Source organism: Barbatula barbatula, assembly GCF_947034865.1.
Source record: "Barbatula barbatula genome assembly, chromosome: 1".
Classification (NCBI taxonomy): Eukaryota; Metazoa; Chordata; class Actinopteri; order Cypriniformes; family Nemacheilidae; genus Barbatula; species Barbatula barbatula.
The window spans coordinates 8,977,931-8,997,493 of NC_136766.1; the positions used below are offsets into that span (position 1 = coordinate 8,977,931).

The 19,563-nt window shown below is 39.2% G+C and overlaps 2 protein-coding genes across 5 annotated transcripts in view; one reads left to right on the forward strand and one right to left on the reverse strand.

Moving 5' to 3' along the window:
• The window catches only part of lrch4 (leucine-rich repeats and calponin homology (CH) domain containing 4), a 32,742-nt gene extending 30,624 nt beyond the window's left edge, over positions 1–2,118 (reverse strand). Inside the window, exon 1 of one of the 2 annotated variants that reach the window (XM_079457724.1) lies at positions 1,743–2,118. In XM_079457724.1, the coding sequence (XP_079313850.1) occupies positions 1,743–1,914 (172 nt within the window). In that variant the 5' untranslated portion in view covers positions 1,915–2,118. The remainder of the gene's footprint in view (positions 1–1,742) is intronic. The other variant, XM_079457723.1, reaches the window with a different exon arrangement.
• A 1,216-nt stretch (positions 2,119–3,334) lies between these two features.
• Positions 3,335–18,335, forward strand: acox3 (acyl-CoA oxidase 3, pristanoyl). 3 transcript variants are annotated; one of them, XM_079456010.1, is made up of 18 exons: positions 3,335–3,399; positions 5,185–5,393; positions 5,466–5,699; positions 5,822–5,896; positions 6,802–6,891; positions 7,080–7,223; positions 7,301–7,389; positions 7,566–7,662; positions 8,165–8,347; positions 8,447–8,569; positions 8,743–8,863; positions 9,338–9,460; positions 9,711–9,824; positions 11,538–11,653; positions 15,511–15,685; positions 15,777–15,844; positions 16,314–16,400; positions 17,741–18,335. In XM_079456010.1, exons 2-18 carry the CDS (start codon positions 5,214–5,216, stop codon positions 17,858–17,860), a joined length of 2,139 nt encoding a protein of 712 aa, XP_079312136.1. In that variant the 5' UTR covers positions 3,335–3,399; positions 5,185–5,213; the 3' UTR covers positions 17,861–18,335. The 3 variants fall into 3 exon arrangements, with proteins under 3 accessions (XP_079312136.1, XP_079312138.1, XP_079312137.1); XM_079456012.1 differs by having other exon boundaries at positions 3,393–3,568; XM_079456011.1 differs by having other exon boundaries at positions 3,393–3,528.
• Positions 18,336–19,563: the final 1,228 nt, after the last annotated feature.

A 19,563-nucleotide genomic window follows, 5' to 3' on the forward strand; every position in this document is an offset into this window, starting at 1 on the left:
CTGCAGGACTGAACCTCTGACCTTCCTGAGAGGAAGTTAGTCCATATTGGAGAGCAATCTTAAGGCGATAAAGAGTGTGTATTGTCGTAGGCAAAACTAAAACTAGGTTCATAAATCCTTGCCTCCATAGATCTTGGAGCAAAAGAAACACTGTCATCTTCCTCTTACCTTCATGCATAGCTTGATTCCACCAAACTACTTAAAATACACATTTCATGCACCTACCAATTTGTGCTATAATATAGGAGCAGCACCTTATAATCACTCCACCTTACAGTAGGTGTTCTTTTGAAATGTGATTTTTAAACACTACGCTTAGATTTCTAGCAATAACACATGGCAATTTCAGGCTTCTCCCGTCCCACACGCTCAGACTGATCTCAAACTGGCTCGTGGGTTTCTAGGAGTCAGATGTAGACCACGGTTACCAAGGAAACGTGGTTATCCATGCAGAAAATTGTTGTCAATAAACTCCTTCTGGAAAAATAATTGGATTAGGTGTTTTAAACCTTAAACGGGCTGCACCATGCTTGAGACACTAAACAAATGACAAGTGCAAGAGAATCGGTGCTGGACTAGCCTAAAAGAGCTTACATTGAAGACCTTAAAGGGATAGTTCCAGAAAATCACCCTTGTGCCATTTCAAAACTTTATGACTTCCTTTCTTCTGCAGAACACAAAAGAAGATATTTACAAGAATGTTTGTCTCCAAACAACATTGCCCCCCCATTGTATAGACACAAAACCATGTGACATTACTCAAAATGTCTTCTTTTGTGTTCCACGGAAGAAAGAGTCATATACATGTTTCGAGGGTACATGAATGATGACGGGCGTTTTATTTTTGGGTGAACTGGTCCTTTAAACATACTATTTAACAATCACGTCATAAAAAATTGCCACTACCATTAATATGATGAATATATCCATGCACAAATATGTACATACATCAACGTGAATTCCACTTCAAGATGGCATTTTAAAGACCCAATAACAAATGACTGCAAAAGAGGTACAGGAACTGAAATCAGTCAAAATGGCATGAAATGCCACATGCTGATATCATTAATGGGACTGTACCCAAAACTAAATGGTAAACTGAACAGATACTTCTCTACAAGACTTCAGGCCGTGTGCGTGTGGGGGTTCGTATGGCTCAAAGACAAACTGCTTTATACCCACTTTGTATGGCAGAGGAGCAGATGGTCATATTACTGCTGCCGGCAAGATGGATCTCACCAGTCTGAATCAGCACATCCTCCCGAGCAATGCAAATTCCTCGTCAAATGAGTCGACTACAACAATAACATTGTATATTGGTTGAAATGTTCCCTGCTTTGATATCAAACGTTAAGTGTGCATTGCGGTGTGGTAAGCTGGCTCAGCCCGAGTTCAGTTTCCACTTCGCAACAGGAAGAGACGCACTGCGCAGATGTCTTCAATTTATAAAGCAAACTCCAAACAAACTAGTCCCAAACTCAACAACCTGACTTTCAACAAACAATGTTGTCCGTGCATCTCAAGCACGGGCCGTGATACACTTTTAGAAACAGATGAGGACGATCAACTTCCGACGGCGATCTTAAAAGTAGCAGATCCGCTTTTCGGGGTCGGGCGTGATTATGGTAGTGCCTGTACACCCCTGCAGATGGGGCGCAGGTGAAAAGACCTCAAACAAAGGGCATTAAACGAGCCGACACACTCCCTTCCTCGATCATCTGCAAGCTTTTAAGTGCACTTACCTGCGTGAGTGATGTCGGACAGGTCATAGTTCTTGGCTGTGCGGGGAAACTCCTTCAGTTTGCGGTTGGAGAGGATAAGCGCTCCGCTGGACGCAGCCTCCTCCAGCGCTTTCTCCACACTCCTGCTGGCCGCTACGGTCGCCGGCAGCTGGGCTCCATCCCCAGCAGCCATCAAACACTTAATGTGACCAAAATCTTACTCTGTAACGACAATCGCCCCTCCTAGAAGTTCATCTCGTCCGACGTCACCCCGGTATAACGTTTCACAACGGCGAAGTAAGTTTTTGTACTCCAAAAGTGTCGGTAGATCCCGTGATCGAGTTGAGTTCCGCCGAACGCAGCGGCGCGGCGGGTTGACAGTCAAATCTGCGGGAGCGAGCGGAGAACGTAAGGGGCGGAGCTTACGGATTGAGCAAGTCTTGATTGACGGAGCGGACACACCCTAAACGTGTGGGCCGCTAGGGAAATGTACACAAAGCAGACATAGGAAGGGGGAAATCATAAAGTTTATTGAGGTGTACAAACTGAACGGCATATTTTGCATAGTTTCATATTGAGAAATACAGACTAAATACTACATCACAAAGCACTTCCCTGTCTCCAGATCCATTAACACTGACAAGTGCACTCACTGAGAGCAGGAAGTAAAGGACATAAATATTACATTAACGCTTGTAGATACAACTCACTTTGCTCTGCGTTAGGAATAAACCAAACACTTCTGTCTATAGTCGAAACTTTCAGTTTCCTTTAAAACAGATCTGTGTTACAACGTTTTTGAAAAGCCCAATCAAACGATAAACTGGACATTTCCGTGTGACATCATTGAGGTCCTTTATAAGTCTATTTTTCTTGTGATGAACACGTGATGATGTAACACTATAAATAGTATTTGCTTGAGGTGTAATGATTCATTCGAATGTGGCCGCACAGTATCCGTAATGCATTGCTTAGGCTACTCGTGCATGCTCACAATCACTTTTTTGTTTAGTGTTTGCGAGTTCTGTGTTTTAGGCCTGGGTTCAAAATGGGTCACCAAACTATCCACTGCCATCGCTCCCCGTGGACAAAACAGAAAGGAAGAGAGGGATAGAGTGAGCCCAAAGGAAGAGAGGGCACGGGAGGCCGTGAGAATGTGTTAAACACAGATTTCAGGGGCTGCTAAAATAGAAGTTCTCTATTCATTTGGAATTGTGTCAAGCATATAAATTGTTATTCTTAGCAGATGCATGTGTTGCATGCACATGTTTTCATGAGAGGCTGCAGCTCTAACCTGCAAGTCAGTGGCCTCAAATCTGACAGCAGGGCACAACACGGCCTTTTGCAGAGGTCCGTAACATCGCCCCCTGGTGTATTTTGCGTACTTTGCAATACTTTGAGGACAATTGATTAACATAAATATAAATACTATTGTTATTAGTATTTTAAGAGTCATTTATATCTATTCATTTTATACTCGTTTTTAATTGTATCTACACATTATGATCGACGACATATCGCACGTATCAGGTTCACTATTACGAAGGAATGTTGTTCCTGGGAGCAGTGGTTGAGCGTGCACTGCGCCTTTAAGCAGCAGCGCTTTTCTGATTGGTGGACGGTTGGTCACATGAGGTCTTCCTCCTCTGAAGGGACAGGACTGTGATCTTTGGACAAGGTAACCAGACGTGTTATTCTATCTTCATTACGATTAATGTTATGAATGCTATGCGAATGTGCAGCGTTTCGAGTTACTGAGTGGTGAAACTACATTGACGATAGCTGGCGAGCAAGAATATAATAGAATGTGAGCAGAGTATAGCTGGGGAGGGAAGGCATGTGATAATGTTCGTAAATGTTCTTCAACATTCCGATTTTAGTCATTTCCAGAAATGCATGAGCATATTATTTTCTGTTTTAACTTCACAAGTCATTTAAATAATGATAGTCGTGTGTCGTGTTGTGTTGTGGCTGTGTTGTGTTGGTGTTGTGTTGTGGTTGTGCTGTTGTTGTGCTGTTGTTGTGCTGTGCTGTGCTGTGCTGTGTTGTGTTGTGCTGTGTTGTGTTGTGTTGTGTGTGTGTTGTGTTGTGTGTGTATTTGTTGGTGTTGTGTTGTGTTGGTGTTGTGTTGTTTTGTGTTTTGTTGGTGTTGTGCTGTGGTTGTGCTGTGGTTGTGCTGTGGTTGTGTTGTGTTGGTGTTGTGCTGTGGTTGTGCTGTTGTTGTGCTGTTGTTGTGCTGTGCTGTGCTGTGCTGTGCTGTGCTGTGCTGTGCTGTGCTGTGCTGTGTTGTGCTGTGTTGTGTTGTGTTGTGTTGTGTTGTGTTGTGTTGTGTGTTGTGTTGTGTTGTGTGTTGTGTTGTGTGTGTGTGTATTTGTTGGTGTTGTGTTGGTGTTGTGTTGTTTTGTGTTTTGTTGGTGTTGTGCTGTGGTTGTGCTGTGGTTGTGTTGTGTTGGTGTTGTGCTGTGGATGTGCTGTGGTTGTGCTGTGTTTGTGCTGTGGTGGTGTTGTGTTGGTGTTGTGTTGGTGTTGGTGTTGTGTTGGTGTTGGTGTTGTGCTGTGGTTGTGCTGTGTTTGTGCTGTGTTTGTGCTGTGGTGGTGTTGTGTTGGTGTTGTGTTGTGTTGTGTTGTGTTGTGTTGGTGTTGTGTTGGTGTTGTGTTGTGTTGGTGTTGTGTTGGTGTTGTGTTTGTGTTGTGTTGTGCGGTGTTGGTGTTGTGCTGTGGTTGTGCTGTGTTTGTGGTGGTGTTGTGCTGTTGTTGTGCTGTGCTGTGCTGTGCTGTGCTGTGTTGTGCTGTGTTGTGTTGTGTGTTGTGTTGTGTGTGTGTGTATTTGTTGGTGTTGTGTTGGTGTTGTGTTGTTTTGTGTTTTGTTGGTGTTGTGCTGTGGTTGTGCTGTGGTTGTGTTGTGTTGGTGTTGTGCTGTGGATGTGCTGTGGTTGTGCTGTGTTTGTGCTGTGGTGGTGTTGTGTTGTGTTGGTGTTGGTGTTGTGTTGGTGTTGGTGTTGTGCTGTGGTTGTGCTGTGTTTGTGCTGTGTTTGTGCTGTGGTGGTGTTGTGTTGGTGTTGTGTTGTGTTGTGTTGTGTTGTGTTGGTGTTGTGTTGGTGTTGTGTTGTGTTGGTGTTGTGTTGGTGTTGTGTTTGTGTTGTGTTGTGCGGTGTTGGTGTTGTGCTGTGGTTGTGCTGTGTTTGTGGTGGTGTTGTGGTGGTGTTGTCACCTTGAACTTTGTATTGTGTGCTCAGACTTAATAACTGATGATAAGTAGTAATGACCCACACTGGGTTCTTACCAGCGAAAAAGACTTATGGATGAATTATTATTTGTGAATTATGCATTGTTGATGCAGTTGGGTCTGGAAAGGATTTCTAAGTCTTTTCAAATGTCAACAGTACAATGAGTTGTAGTAATAAATGGCACTTGCAGTACTTGATTCTCCCCCAAAAGTCTCATACAGGCTTATTTTTTACAGATTTTGTGTAAGTGCCTTGGCTTCAGGGCATGAGCTTGCCTGGCGTCACAGATGCTAAATCCATTTTGGGTGAAAAAATGGCTGAGAAAATGGCTGAGAACATCCCAGATCTTCCTAGTGGTCCTTTGGACATCTACAGGAAGAAAGCATCTTTCGATTGGAAGGATATGATGCGGTTTCTGGAAGGTGAAGAAATCATTGCGTTTAAGGTGAGATGCTCATGTCTTTGTTTTAATGTTGGGGTTATAAACAAATATTGATGCGTTTCTCTCTCCGAGCAGCGTCATGTGTTCAGAACACTGGAGAATGACCCGCTGTTTGCCCGGCAGCCGGGTGAGGATATATCTTTGGAGCAGATGAGAGAGCTTACCTTCCGTCGCTGTAAACAGTTATTTAGATACAACTTTCTAACACAAGATGACATCATGCAAAACCCCATGACGTTGACAATCCTTGGCGACTGCCTGGGAATGTACGACTGGTCTTTAGGAGCGAAGTACAACCTTAACAAAGCGGTAAGCTCATTTTGCTGCAATCATCCCTTCTCCGAGGTCCAGAACTGGTGAAAATTGTCATTGTATTAAACTGCTTCTAAAACCTTTATCATTGATCAGCTTTATAATTTTTTTCTTGTTAGATGTTTGGAGCCACAGTGGCAAACACAGGATCTCAGAGGCACTTGAAATTTGTGAAGGACATTGAGGAGATGACGGTGAATTGTCCTTGTCTTTACATTAATAAAAACAAATGTATTTAAAATGAATAAAAAAATGTCTTTGTTTGTGTGCAAGTTCAGTGTGCAGAATAAATATGCACGTTATTTTGATAGCAGCATTAAATGACTTTTCATACATTTAACCTTGTGTAATGTAGAATATTTGTTTTATTATATCTGAAGAGTTTGTTTCCAAAATGTGAACTCAGTTTTTAATATTTTTCAAAAATCATGTTTTTTATGTTCATTCCAATTAATATCAAATCGTTTGTTTTGATATAAGCCATAATAACAAAATAAATACAGCTAACTAACACAATGAAACACAATAAAAACATAACAAAATAAAAACATGATTTTTGAACCATTCTCATTTTGGAACCAAACTCCTACATTTTACTTAAAGTGATAGTTCACCCAAAAATGAAAATTAAGTCATGATTTATTCACCCTCTTGTCATTTCAAACCTTTATGATTATTCCTTCTTCTGCAGAACAAAAAATAAGATATTGTGAAGAAAGTTGGTAACCGAACAGCAATGGCACCCGTTGACTTGCATTGGTTTTCTGTCAATACAATAGAAGTGAATGGGAGCCACTGCTGTTCATTTTCCAACCTTCTTCACAATATATTTTTCGTGTTCTGCAAAAGAAACAAAGTCATACAGGTTTGAAATGACAAGAGGGTGAGTAAGTGATGACAGAATTTTCATTTTGGGATGAACTATCACTTTAAATTCATTTGACATTAAATGGAAACAATGTTGATTGTTTTAAAGCCATTATTTATATGTATAGCATGATTTAAACAAATGTTTTAACATATTTCCCATGAAGACATTGGTCATATCAAACCACATTAGCCACTGACAGAGAGTTTATACAGTTTCTGTCTCTTTTAGGCATTTGGATGCTTTGCACTGACAGAGCTGAGCCATGGTAGCAACACACGAGCAATGAGAACGACCGCCAGATATGATCCCAGCTCTCAGGTACTTCATTATTACTCCCAACACTTCCTAGTCAAAGAACATACAGTTTAAACCATGCTCTGCCTAATACAATGCTACACCTATGTCCCATAAACGTCAACGCAAAAACCCTTTGTTTGTGTTTTTGTTATGTACTGTGCACAGTGGTCGCTGTCGTCTCAAACTCTTGTGATTTTACCAAACTCTAGGAATTTGTGATAAACTCTCCGGATTTTGAAGCAGCAAAGTTCTGGGTGGGGAATATGGGGAAGACGGCCACTCATGCAGTCGTGTTTGCCCAGCTCTACACACCGGATGGAAAATGTCATGGCCTCCATTCTTTTGTAGTCCAAGTATGTATGAAAAGTTGGTTTTCTTGTGTGATGGTGTCTTGTGAAAGCAGTGTGTTTTAATGTAACCGCATTCATAGATCAGGGATCCAAAGACCTTGCTGGCGATGCCAGGTGTGATGGTTGGGGATATAGGAAAGAAACTGGGTCAGAATGGTCTGGATAATGGGTGAGTTTTCTGCAAGACTGCAATTATAATGTGTGTCCAGTAGATGGTGGCATACATAAAGGGAATCCCCTAATGGATACAAATATTTTAATATTTTGTTTGTATGAGTATAATTAATGATGATGTTTGTGTTTATAACAATGAAATCTATAATATATGTTTTTTTCCCGCTTCAGTTTTGCACTGTTTCATACTGTGAGGGTTCCACGGGAAAACTTGCTGAACAAAACAGGAGATGTTACGCCTGATGGATGCTATGTTTCACCTTTTAAAGTAAGAACAATCCTGCAACTTTGTTAAAAAAAACAGATGCATGCCAAAAGCCACACCAAGATGCAATATCTGAGAATTGTATTATCATAGGAGAAACTGGTCTGTTTTGGTGTGTCTGTTGTGAAAACTGTTTGGTCTCTAAAGAGTAAGTTCCATCACGGCAGCAGCTGTTATCCCAGCAGTGCTGCTCTGCAAGACGTATAAGGAGGAATCCCTTTGCTTTCATTTCAAACAAACAAGAGTTTTTAATTACAGTCGGTCTGTTGTTCTTACTGGCAGAAATACATAAAAAGGGTGTTCTGTAAACAAACAGATCCGAGAGAGTGAGATTACAGCTCTTTAGGGATGTGTGACTTCATTTAACTGTTTGTTTGTTTGTTTAGACTGTCTTTCATGAGGAGATTAGCCATTGCTCCCCATATCTCTTTTGTTATTTTTCTTAACTTCTTTCATCTGGTTTCTATTTCTATCTTATTTTTGTCCTAATAACACACGCTCGAAGGACCCCAATAAGCGGTTTGGGGCGTCTTTAGGGGCTCTGTCAGGAGGCAGGGTGGGCATTACAAGAATGGCACAAGTCAATCTAAAGCTGGCTCTGACGGTGGCTGTGCGCTTCTCTGCCACACGCAGACAGTTTGGGCCTAAAGAGGATGAGGAGATTCCCGTGCTGGAATATCAGATGCAGGTACACAATTATAACCACAAATTGATTCTTCATAGTTGTCTCTGCGTCATAAAATTAAAATGGCAGCTTTTATTTTTACCTTTTTTTTATCCGCTGCAGCAATGGCGTCTGATTCCATACCTGGCGGCAATGTACGCCCTAGAGCATTTTACCAAAACCTTCACCATGAACTTTGTGGAATTTCAGTTTGGACTCATGATGAAGGACAAAAGTGACAGACAGGTACAGAAAGTATTTAATGCTCTATACTGTGAACAAACATCTGCAATAACTAGCAATTGTTTCTTTCAAGAAGATTTTGTCTGATGAAAATATCTGATGAGTTGATCACCAAAGATTGATGTTGAGAATCTTCTCGTACTGTTAAATGTACATAGTCTTTCATCATTTATCAGGCTGAACTGGGCAGAGAGATTCACGCCATATCATGCGCTAGTAAAGCTGTAGCATCATGGACGGCCCAGCGAGCCATACAGGAATGTCGGGAAGCGTGTGGAGGACACGGATTCCTTGCCAGTGAGACATCTCTAAATCTCTTTTAAACAAATAAGCATCTTGTAAACAGTTTGATGATGATAAAACGGGGTTTGATGATGATAGAAAATATTTACACACAGCGTTTACGTAAACTGTCATTACTTACTCACCTTTATTTTCTTTCAGACCTATACAATGTTCTGTTATTTTCCCATGAAGCACTCTTTATATACAATGACTATTTGTGATGTCAAACCAAAGGCACCGTATTTAACTTATTGACCCATGGAATTTTGCTTTAATTGTCACACAAAGTTTGCTTTTATAATGTGCTTTTTTATGCTTGACATCCCGTGCATATCATGTATCAGTATCTGTATGAAAAGTATATACATATGAACGGTATTTCCTCTTCAAAAAATAACAACAGATGGTTTTGCAGCAACAGTATACACGAAATTTCTCTTCGGGGGAATTTAGTTTTTATCCTTCCGTTGATCTTTCTGTCTTCAGTGAACCGCCTGGGAGTCATGCGCGACGACAACGACCCAAACTGCACATATGAGGGTGATAACAACGTTATCCTACAGCAGACCAGCAACTACCTGCTCGGATGGCTTCAGCACAAACAGCAAGGTACATTTTTCTGCTTTAACCTGTAAACATCCAAGATTGAAGTCAAGATGTAATTTTAGAAGAAAAAGAAAGATGGAAAAACATCTCCTGTCAGCATTCACAGACCGTCAAGGCGTTCATCTGATGGTGTTGTTTTTATAGACGTGCTAATCTAAAGTGTTTTTGTGTGCTGTTATTTGTGGATTTTGCATCTTTGTTTCAATTCATTGTTTTGTCTCCATCTCTTGCTCTCTTTTTGCTTCTTTTCAAGGTCAAGGCAAGATTGAATCCCCCCTTGAGACTGTAAATTTCTTAGATGACATGAGCAGCATTCGACAGAGCAAGTTCACAGCTGCCTCAGTGGAAGAGTGCATGAACTCAGCCGGTACGCAACATTAACTCTGGATTCTCCTTAGCACCAATACATACAGACATATGCGACATCTATGCACCCTGCATATCCAACTCCATCATACATACTGTACATATATATCAGAATCAGAAAGAGCTTTATTGCCAAGCATGTTTGCACATACAAGGTATTTGTTTTGGTGACAGGAGCATCCAGTACACAGAAACAGCGACAACAGACCATATCACAACAGAATACAGTACACAGATGATTTAAATAAGGGCATAAGGGTATACAAAAGGATATTATAAGAAATACAATAAAATAAACATAAGATAAAGATATAGAGAGTAAAGCTATGCGTGGATGTAAATATGTACAAGTAAAAAGTAAGTATATATGCACAGTATGTTTGAAAAATTAGCATGGTGACAAGATTTGTTTCTTGGGTATAGATGAAACATGTCTTTTTATGTTTCTTATGCACAACGATTTGCAAACAAGAACAAATCCTGAATCCTTATTTTAATTTATTTTCTTCCTGGCCAACATTGTGATTGTATTCAGATAGTGAGGTTTTTATTTACAACGTTGTAGTACTCTTACGTCCACACCCTCTTATTTTACAACCAAACTTTATTTTGTGTTATATGAGATGTTTGTATATAAGCTGCCTTCTCTTTAACACATTATCTGATGAGAACCACACCTTCATCGCACACAGAGTGAGAACGTAAATCTGCTGTGTTTTTGTGTGGTTTACTGTAAAAAGTGCTCCTTGATGCTGCAGACGGCTCCAGCGGGAGAGTTTTACATCCTGAACCGAGCTGCACATCTGCTGCACATCTGCTGTCTTTATTGACATCATTCCTCAGCTGGTGACTCAACTCACCGTTGCCTGGTTACAGGGGTCAGAGGATCATTGTTTTCATTTCATGAGGAGGGGAGTGGACTGTACTGAGTCTAACCGATTTTGTCAACGGTAACATCACGTGACAAAAGGACCTTGGGTACTTTTAAACACAATACCAGGTGTAATATTGTGACACAGTCGGCTGTTTCACATTAAAACTTTAACCACACGTTCTATAACTTTTACAGATTGTCTTCAGATTTTAAAATAATTTCTGAACTTACTTTGCTGTAAATACTGTGTAGATGTTTGTGTGTGGACTAGCATTCTATGGAAAGAAAGAGTTGGTGTTGGATTGAAATTGGGTTGTTTGATTTACTAGTTACTTGAGAAGCCATTTTCGGGTCTTGTTTTTGTCTTTTTGTCTTTTGCGATGTTAAATGACCTGTTCACACAATGATTTGTGTACTTTGTCGTTTAAACTTTTCATCACAGTGTTCATGTATAGAACGAATGCATTGAAAACCTTCTCTCAATGGACCTAAAGTTTGATCCAGTTCTGCGTCATGTGTTGAAAAATTACAGCCAAGCCCTCAACCATCCAAAACATGAGACACCTCGTTTTTTAGTCACGGTTCCCACCCAGATACCTCATCTATGATCCAATGTGTGCGTGCAGCGAAACTCAGAAAAACAGACCGAGTTTGGAGAATCCCTTTTCAGATTTCCAACCCCACTCACCCAACAATGCTTTCATACTTTTTAATCCATTTGATTTCATTTACTTTGCTTCAACAGTGTTTCTGAACACAATACTTTCAGGTCCAGATCTATTTTGTTATTTAACTTGAGACCCTTTCTCTTTTTAATGTCGTTGTAACATTTGTTTTCAGTTCCTCTGGCGGCGTATAAGTGGCTGTTGTGTTTTCTGCTGGGTGAGAGCCAGGAGAAGCTTTTGCATCAGAAATCTTCTGGACTGGGAGACTTTGAGGCCCGAAACAACAGCCAAGTATGTTTTAATCCTGACTTTATTGCCTGCATAATAAAACTCCCTAAAATCACACATAACAATGTTTATGCTATTTATTGGCAACTCAGAAGGGGAACAGTTAAATTTTTATGATTATCCTGCTATTTTATCGATTTTATACTTGACAAACAGGCACATTTAGGCCATGTTTACACGATGAAAAACAGAAACGTTTTTCCTTTGCTTTTTGAAAAGTTTTACGTACACATGACAGCGTTATCATAACAGTCAGCATTTACACGGATCCAGAAAAATGGATAGAAAACGCTGTGGTATGCACGCCAGGCCAGTGGATGGCGATGTTGTTGTGTAAAGAAACAGGATGTGCCTACGCCAAAAGTGCTATTTAATACCGTTGGTCGACGAATACGTGTGTTTAAAGCCTGCCGAATGTAAATGGTGTGTCTCCGCTGATCTCATTGGTGCAGCAAATACACATTTTGCTGGGGAAACGTTAATACAAAGTCGAGCAGCGAGAGCTCACAGTACGGGAAGCCACCATATTGTTTTGGCTATAGAGGGTATGGACGTGTAGTCACTTTAGCACGTGAGAAATCCCGAGTGTGCCCCTGTGAGGGCCAAAACATTCAGCAAAATGACTGCTTACAATATCAGGAAACGCAATTCCGTGCAACATTTCTGTGTCCAGGAGCACCTGATTCCTTTATATGTCATAGGGAAGTTGTAAGGATCACCATCGAGTCCAGCTGCTTGTAATTTCAGCGAATAATTGCGTGTTTTAGTCCAGGTTTCTTTGTTTCTCCTTTTCAAAAGGTTGCATTTTCAGTCCCCTAAAACGTGTAAACGGACAGTCAAAACACATTTGCGCTTTCAGATGAAAACGGACTTGTGTAAACGGCCTCTTAAATGTTCAATGTTTATTGCTTTAGGTGTATGGTATGTATTAATAAAGGATTAGTTCACCCAAAAATGTATTTTAATCCATCATTTACTCACTCTCATGCTGTCCTATAGGTATACATTTCCTTTCTTCATCTGAACACATGAGCTTTTTTCAGAGTCATCCTGGCTCTTTCCAGCTTTGTTATGTCATTGATATCAGTCATAAAACCATACGACTCAAGGGGGTTAGTGAATAAAACCAATTACAATTTTGTGCGCCAAAATAGATCGCGTAAGACTTAAAGTAAAGTTCACCAAAATCTTTTAATTTCTTCATTTATTTGCCTTTATGTTGTTTCAAATTTCTTTGTTTTGATGAACAATATTTCGAAGACAGTTCTCGGTCACAATTGACTACCATTGTAGTTTTTCTACAATTATGTTTTTTTTTTGCTTTGTCTTTGACATATCGCTTATTGCTCCCCGAAATCTTTGTAAGTCACTTTGGATAAAAGCGTCTGCTAAATGACTAAATTAAAATGTAAATGTATTAGACACGTAAAATTGCAAAAAGTGTCAGAACAAAAGATGTATTTTATCTAGAAGCGAATGCTCACCCAGACCTGCCTAACCACACCCCGGCAAATCTACAGTGCGTCAGTTAGTAACACGATTTGACAAAGTCTTGTAGTATTGTAAATCTCATTGTACATTCGTGGGCGCAGCCATGTCGCGGAGACGTTTGGTGTTTCATTGCGAAACGAATGCCTCTTTGTTTGCCCTTCCAAATGACGAGGCAACTAAAAACAAATGGTTATATTTTATTTACAATACTGTTCCAGAAAAGTACAGTCCGAATATTAAAGTGATTGCTGTGCATTTCACGGATGATTGCTTCACGAACCTGGGAGAGATCAAGACCGTCTATGCACAGAAGCTTTTGTTAAAAAAGTGGGGCAATTTCAACAGTTAAAACTCCGCAAGGACAGTCTGGCTCTTCAGATTCGCAGCCCGTAAGTATATTTTCATTGTAAAAGACTTTGTTACGGACTAACGCAAGTTGAGTTTGATGTTGCCTGCAAATGCAAACATGCGCGCAATGTAGAAAAAGACAAATTGTAAAATATCACCGCGTTTCAGAGAGGCGGAGCAAAGAGGAGATACAAACATGCCCGGTATGTGGAAAATAAACCTTAAATCTTGTAAACGCATTGTATTACATCTAAAGCAAACAATAACATTTCGTTTTAGCCGCGTCAAATGACCCCTTTAATGTGGGCCCGGAACTGTTCGGTCACAAGCATTCTAGAAAATATCTTTCCGTGTTCATCAGAACAAAGAAATTCATACAGTTTTGAACAGCTCGGGGGTATGATGATAGAGTTTTTATTTTTTGCTGAGAGTGAAAAATAAAATGTTTCCTTTAAAGTAAACTCTTAATATGAAAGAATATGAGAAACAGCAGAATGCTGGCTCCACCTATCTCAATGTCTCATGTGACTAAAAACGAATGAGGTTCGACATTGGGTGAACTCTTCTGTAATTCTGCTGTAATTGATAAGAACTAACGAAAATCAGTTATTCATCAAGGATTTCATGCGTTATGTATAACCATGATAAGTATTTTTGTAACCTGCAATTTCATGTTTAAAACAGAGATGGAAATAAACAGGCAGAAGTTATGGTTTTGAGCTTTAAAGAATAATATTTCATCAAGTAGATGTTAATGCGATTATTTCTGTTTTGCTAATGTTTTGTTGATCTTTTAGTATCTGAGTGATTAATGGAGTAAATGCACTCTGATGTTTTCCAGTAATACCTTCTGTATAGTGACTTGTGTGTAATGTAGAACAGACCTCTGGTTTCTCAAACATGTTAAAACACTGAACAGACACTTGGCTCAGGCATATCCATATACTTAATATCTATACCACTGAGCTGCAAATCTACTCACAATAGGTATTTCAAAGAACCGCTGTGAGACTTATACATCTTGAAGGATTTAGGGGTTTTCTGTCTTATCAGATTCTTTTAGACGTGTGTAATGTCTTGAAAGTGTGATGATTACTCGACTCCTCGGGGTCAAAATCACAAGCAGAATGTTGAAGTTTCTAGCATCATGTGTCTGATCTGCAAGTATCACAGGAACAAATCTAACACAGTAATAGAACAAAATGAAGTGAAGGTATATGGGTGTGTGTGTGTATTTCTGGTATGATGGACTAACCTCTGCAATAAACATGCAGACAGTTAAAAGGTCATATGATATAATGAGTTTGGAGACGGTCCAGGCCAAGTCTCCACCCGCAGCTGTAGTGTTCATATTAAATTGGCTGTCACATGTCCGAGTCCTGCTTTAAATCACAGCTTAGGATGGAAAAACAATAATGGAAAAGAAAAACAGAACACCGTGTGGTCTTTAAATGAAGTATTTCTTTCTTCCGCAGAACAGAAGAAAATATTTTGAAAACAGTTGGTAACCGAACAGCACAGGCACCCATTCACTTCTATTGTATGGACACAAAACCAATGCAAGTGAATGGGTGTCAGTTAACAACGTTCTTCAAAATACCTTGTTTTGTGTTCTGCAAAAGAAAAAAGGACAAGAAAAGTGACAAGAGGCTGAATAAATGATGACAGAATTTTCATTTTTATGTGAACTATCACTTTAATATTAAGGTGGTAAATGGTTACAGAAACAGTTTAAATTATAAATAAATAAAAAAAACGTATCAAAAGTTCCCTACATATAATACTGACGAAGCGCCATTCACTAGCAACCAGACACAAACACAATTACATGTGTTTTTTTCCTAACCATAGCAAGTGTCTCGTCTGTGTGTCATGTCTGTTATTGTTCCATCACCTCCTGACTTGAGATTATTTGGGTCAAACTGTCTTTGAGTAACTCTTGTCCTTGTGTACTAGATTTTTTGTTCTAGGGTTTTCTTGGACATCCTCCTAAAACATCTAGTCTTTCTCTGTGATTTTAGGTATATTACTGCCGTTCATTGGCTATTGCTTACATTGAACACACAGTGCTGCAACGCTTCCATGACTTGATTCATGATGAACAGACTCCCGCTGGTCTCAGATCAGTGCTTGGCCGTCTTTGTGCTCTCTATGGACTGTGGACCATCAGTAACCACATGGCCATCCTGTATCAAGGTCAGCCAACGTTCACTACACTGATTTTCTATACACTCTTGCTGTTATTGGTTATGTAAAGTACATGAGTGCAGTTTGCTTGTGTTTTCAGGTGGTTATTTTTCTGGCCGACAACCGGTTGACTTCATTCAGACGGCCATTCTGACTCTTTGTGGGCTGGTGGGCAAATACACGCAGACTGTCTCACTTACACATGCATTACATGTCAAAGAAAGCTTTTGCATTTGGGCAATTTCAAGCAAAACTTAAGAGAAAACTTACCAATGTTCTTAGTTTTTCGTCACATCCATAACATATTTATTTGTTTCTCTTATAAAAAGAAAACTAATGCATAGACTGATATTTTGTGGGATCAACCGAGGTTTAGTAAAATATAAACAGATGGTTTGATTGGATATATTGGTAAATACATACTCTGAGAATTAATATTTCAAGTTTTGACTGAAAATGTGACATCCAACACAAACTGGAATAACCCATTTATGTATTTGGCCCAAATGACTTGTTGTGGTGAATATGTATAACTTTTGAATGGAACTAGCAACCTTGGTGTTTCTAATGACATGCATAGCAGCAGAACTACAAAACTGTATAAAATAGAAATTGTCTTTTCAATCTTTACATCTAGATAAAGGATGATGCTGTGGCATTGGTGGATGTGATTGCTCCTCCTGACTTCATCCTGAACTCACCAATTGGCAATGCAGATGGTGAGGTAAGAAAACATGTGCACGTGACCAGTCAAACTCACCAGCCTTCTACTGTGACTCTGAAAATAGAAGCATTTATATGGACGATTGTCTACAAACGTGTCAGAAAAGTATTATAAAACTAAAGATGCTTTAAAAAAGACTTAGCCGCTGTCACATCTTTCTTTGGAAATGACTTCATATATGCTTAAACAGTTAAACAGCCACAATTTTAAAATAGTTTGTCGTCTTTTTGATTTAAAACTCTTGAGAAATGTTCCACCGAGTCCTTGTGTTATCTTTAATAAAGCCAAATGTCACTTTTGTTGATATACTGTATTGCTGTGTAATGCCATAAAGGGCTTTACAGAAGAAACACACTGAATGAGCTGAACGAAAGGAATTGTTCACAAAGGAACCAACCATAAATGTAGATATCTTCTACACCTTTGAAAGACCTTTTTAATGTGGAAAGGCCACCCGGGATTTATATCTAAAAACATTGTAGTTGAGCCTCATAGTTGATCTCATGTGAGTACATTACATTATCTAATGTTATTTCACAAGTAAAAATATTATCCTTAAGTCACTCAAAGTACTTACAGGCGACACAAGTCAGAAGCATTTCTCCGGCCAGTCTATTAAATAAGCTGGCCTTGAGACTGACAGCCAGTGATGATGCAATGTTTACAGGAAAATCTTACAGTCAGTTTGTCACCGTGAGCAGGAACACTCTACGTCACCTAATAAAAACAACAATTAACAGACCTTTGGGTGATTTGGAGATTTATTTCCACTATACAAAGCAAAATCCTTAAGCAGACTAGTTAATTGAAACAACACAATCCTGCAGGGCATTGCCCATATGTGTGTTGAATAGTTTTATCTCTTTTACAGTAAAACTAGACGTTATGGTTTCTGACTCATTCCTTAAGTCTTTTACGAATATTCTCTCAACACTGTTGATGTCTTCGCTGGCAGACCGTAAATTCTAAAGCAAACAAACAGGGCTTTTGTTGAAAATCTCTATTAGGAGGCCGGACAGAACAGTCAGATACTGTACTGTAGATACACCCCAATGACACAAAGACCTTTGAACTTTTTCTCCCCGCTGGGTGAGACGCTTTAGATTGTTTATAGTTGAGTAGATGTTTACTGGAACAAGACTCGCTCTGGTATTGGGTCACTTCTCTGAATATTTTTGAGGTTCTGATAAAAGGATGTCTTTATTTATAAAAGGTCTGACTGTTATTATCTGAGCTGGGGAGAGGTTACTGGTAATAAGTCACATGATCTGATTGTGCAACTGTCGAGTTTACGTGTAGTTAATCACTTTTGTTCTTCGTTCTTTCTTCATGTGTTGTAGCTCTACAAAAACCTCTGGTCCGCAGTCGTGCAGGGCAAGAATGTCTTGGAACGGCCATCTTGGTGGGCTGAGTTTTGTTCAGACAAGCCTGCAGTTGGGTCTCTCAGAGCTAAGCTGTAAATCCTAGTGCTGGAGACTTGTTTTAACAAAGACTTTTTTTGTCCATATGTCCTTTGGCTAATCCGAACTGTTTGGCGTGAAGTTTGTAAACTTGTTGTGAAAGTGTAATTCTGGATGGAATTACAGTTCATGACATAAATCATGTTTTCGGATTAACTATACACATGAAAAACAACTGTATAGCACTTATTAAGTGCACCATGATCAAGATTTATATTTGATTTTACACTAAATAAATGTAATTTTTTATATAAATATTGAACAGGAATAGGTACAAAGTGGTGACACAAACCTTAGCAGTATTGCTCCTCATAATATTGATGTTCATTTGAAAACATAATATTACTAAAGAACAATGAATATAGATGTATGATGTTGCACAATGACATTTTGATGGAGGGTGAATGGGTTTAAATGTAAAAAATAAGTTTTAACAATAATGACTTTATAATAAAATAAATTCTGAATACTTTGCTTAAAAGTCTTCATTTCCATGCATGAAGGTTAGTGCACCTGTATGATATTCTCCCATGTTGAAGTTTGTAACACAACCAGTGTATTATTTACAGAGACGACTGATTCACAGAGGATTTCCCTATTGGAGGATTATTGTGTGATGCATCAGCACACTGTACACAGATGTTAATCTCATCTCTCATCATTTCATATAAAGTTGGACCACATGGTGAGTGCAGGTGCATGTGGGAATGATTAATAATGTGTCTTCACAAGGGAGCTTTTGTTTAAACAACAACTATAATCCTCCAAATATACTTGACAAATATGTTTGCACTACAGATGAGTGATGCTGAGGTGTGAGGTTGATCCTATAGATCTACTGAATGAAATCACCATAATGTTAAAAATGCATTACTGGCAGCTGGTATGATATACTACAGTGATCATTTAAAGAGATTCTTACATTTACATGTCATTCCGAACCTGTATGACTTTCTATCTTATGTAGAATAAAAAAAGAAGATATTTTGAAGAACGTTGGTAGCCAAACAACACTAGTCCCCATATACTTCAATTGTAGAGACAAACCACAAAGACATTTCTTGAAATACATAATTTTTTGCTCCACAGAAGAAAGAGTCTCTTTATTAATCTTATTAAAGGTCAAGTATATGACATTTTGTGGCATCCAGCGGCGAGGTTGCGAATTGCAACCAGCGGCTCACTACACCCCTCCCTTTCAAAGAACTACGTACGATGACGTACAACAGGACAAAGATTTTATAACGTTTTTGCTTCTTTGCCGAAGGAGATAACGCATTTACGAAACGCACGCTGTAGAGCAGTTTGTCCCTTTAGGGCTACTGTAGAAACAACATGGCGAATTCCATGTAAGGGGACCCACATGTAGATAGAAATAGCTCATTCTAAGGTAATAAAAACATAACGCTTCATTTTGTGAGGACTTTATACACCTCTGAAGACATAGTTATTCATATTATATTGCTTTTCAGTCAATAGATCTTCCAAAAAGTTACACTTTGGACCTTTAATGCTTAATATTAGGGTCACGTAAGTTGTTATTTTGGTTTTTTGGGAGGCAAGACTGAAGTGTTATGTTACAATTTTGGCCTCAACCGAAGTATTCAATGCTGAATTGACCCAGAGGAATACAATTGTTGATCCTGAAGTCTGTACTGTACATGATTTGAATAAAATACAAGGTTAAACAAAGACAAAAATTC

Excerpts from the sequence above, each read along its gene's own strand:
- acox3 (XM_079456010.1), top strand. The coding sequence starts at position 5,214 with ATGAGCTTGCCTGGCGTCACAGATGCTAAATCCATTTTGGGTGAAAAA. Across the intron at positions 5,700-5,821 it reads AGTACAACCTTAACAAAGCG|ATGTTTGGAGCCACAGTGGC; the intron begins GTAAGCTCATTT and ends TTTTCTTGTTAG. Across the intron at positions 15,845-16,313 it reads TTCTGACTCTTTGTGGGCTG|ATAAAGGATGATGCTGTGGC; the intron begins GTGGGCAAATAC and ends CTTTACATCTAG.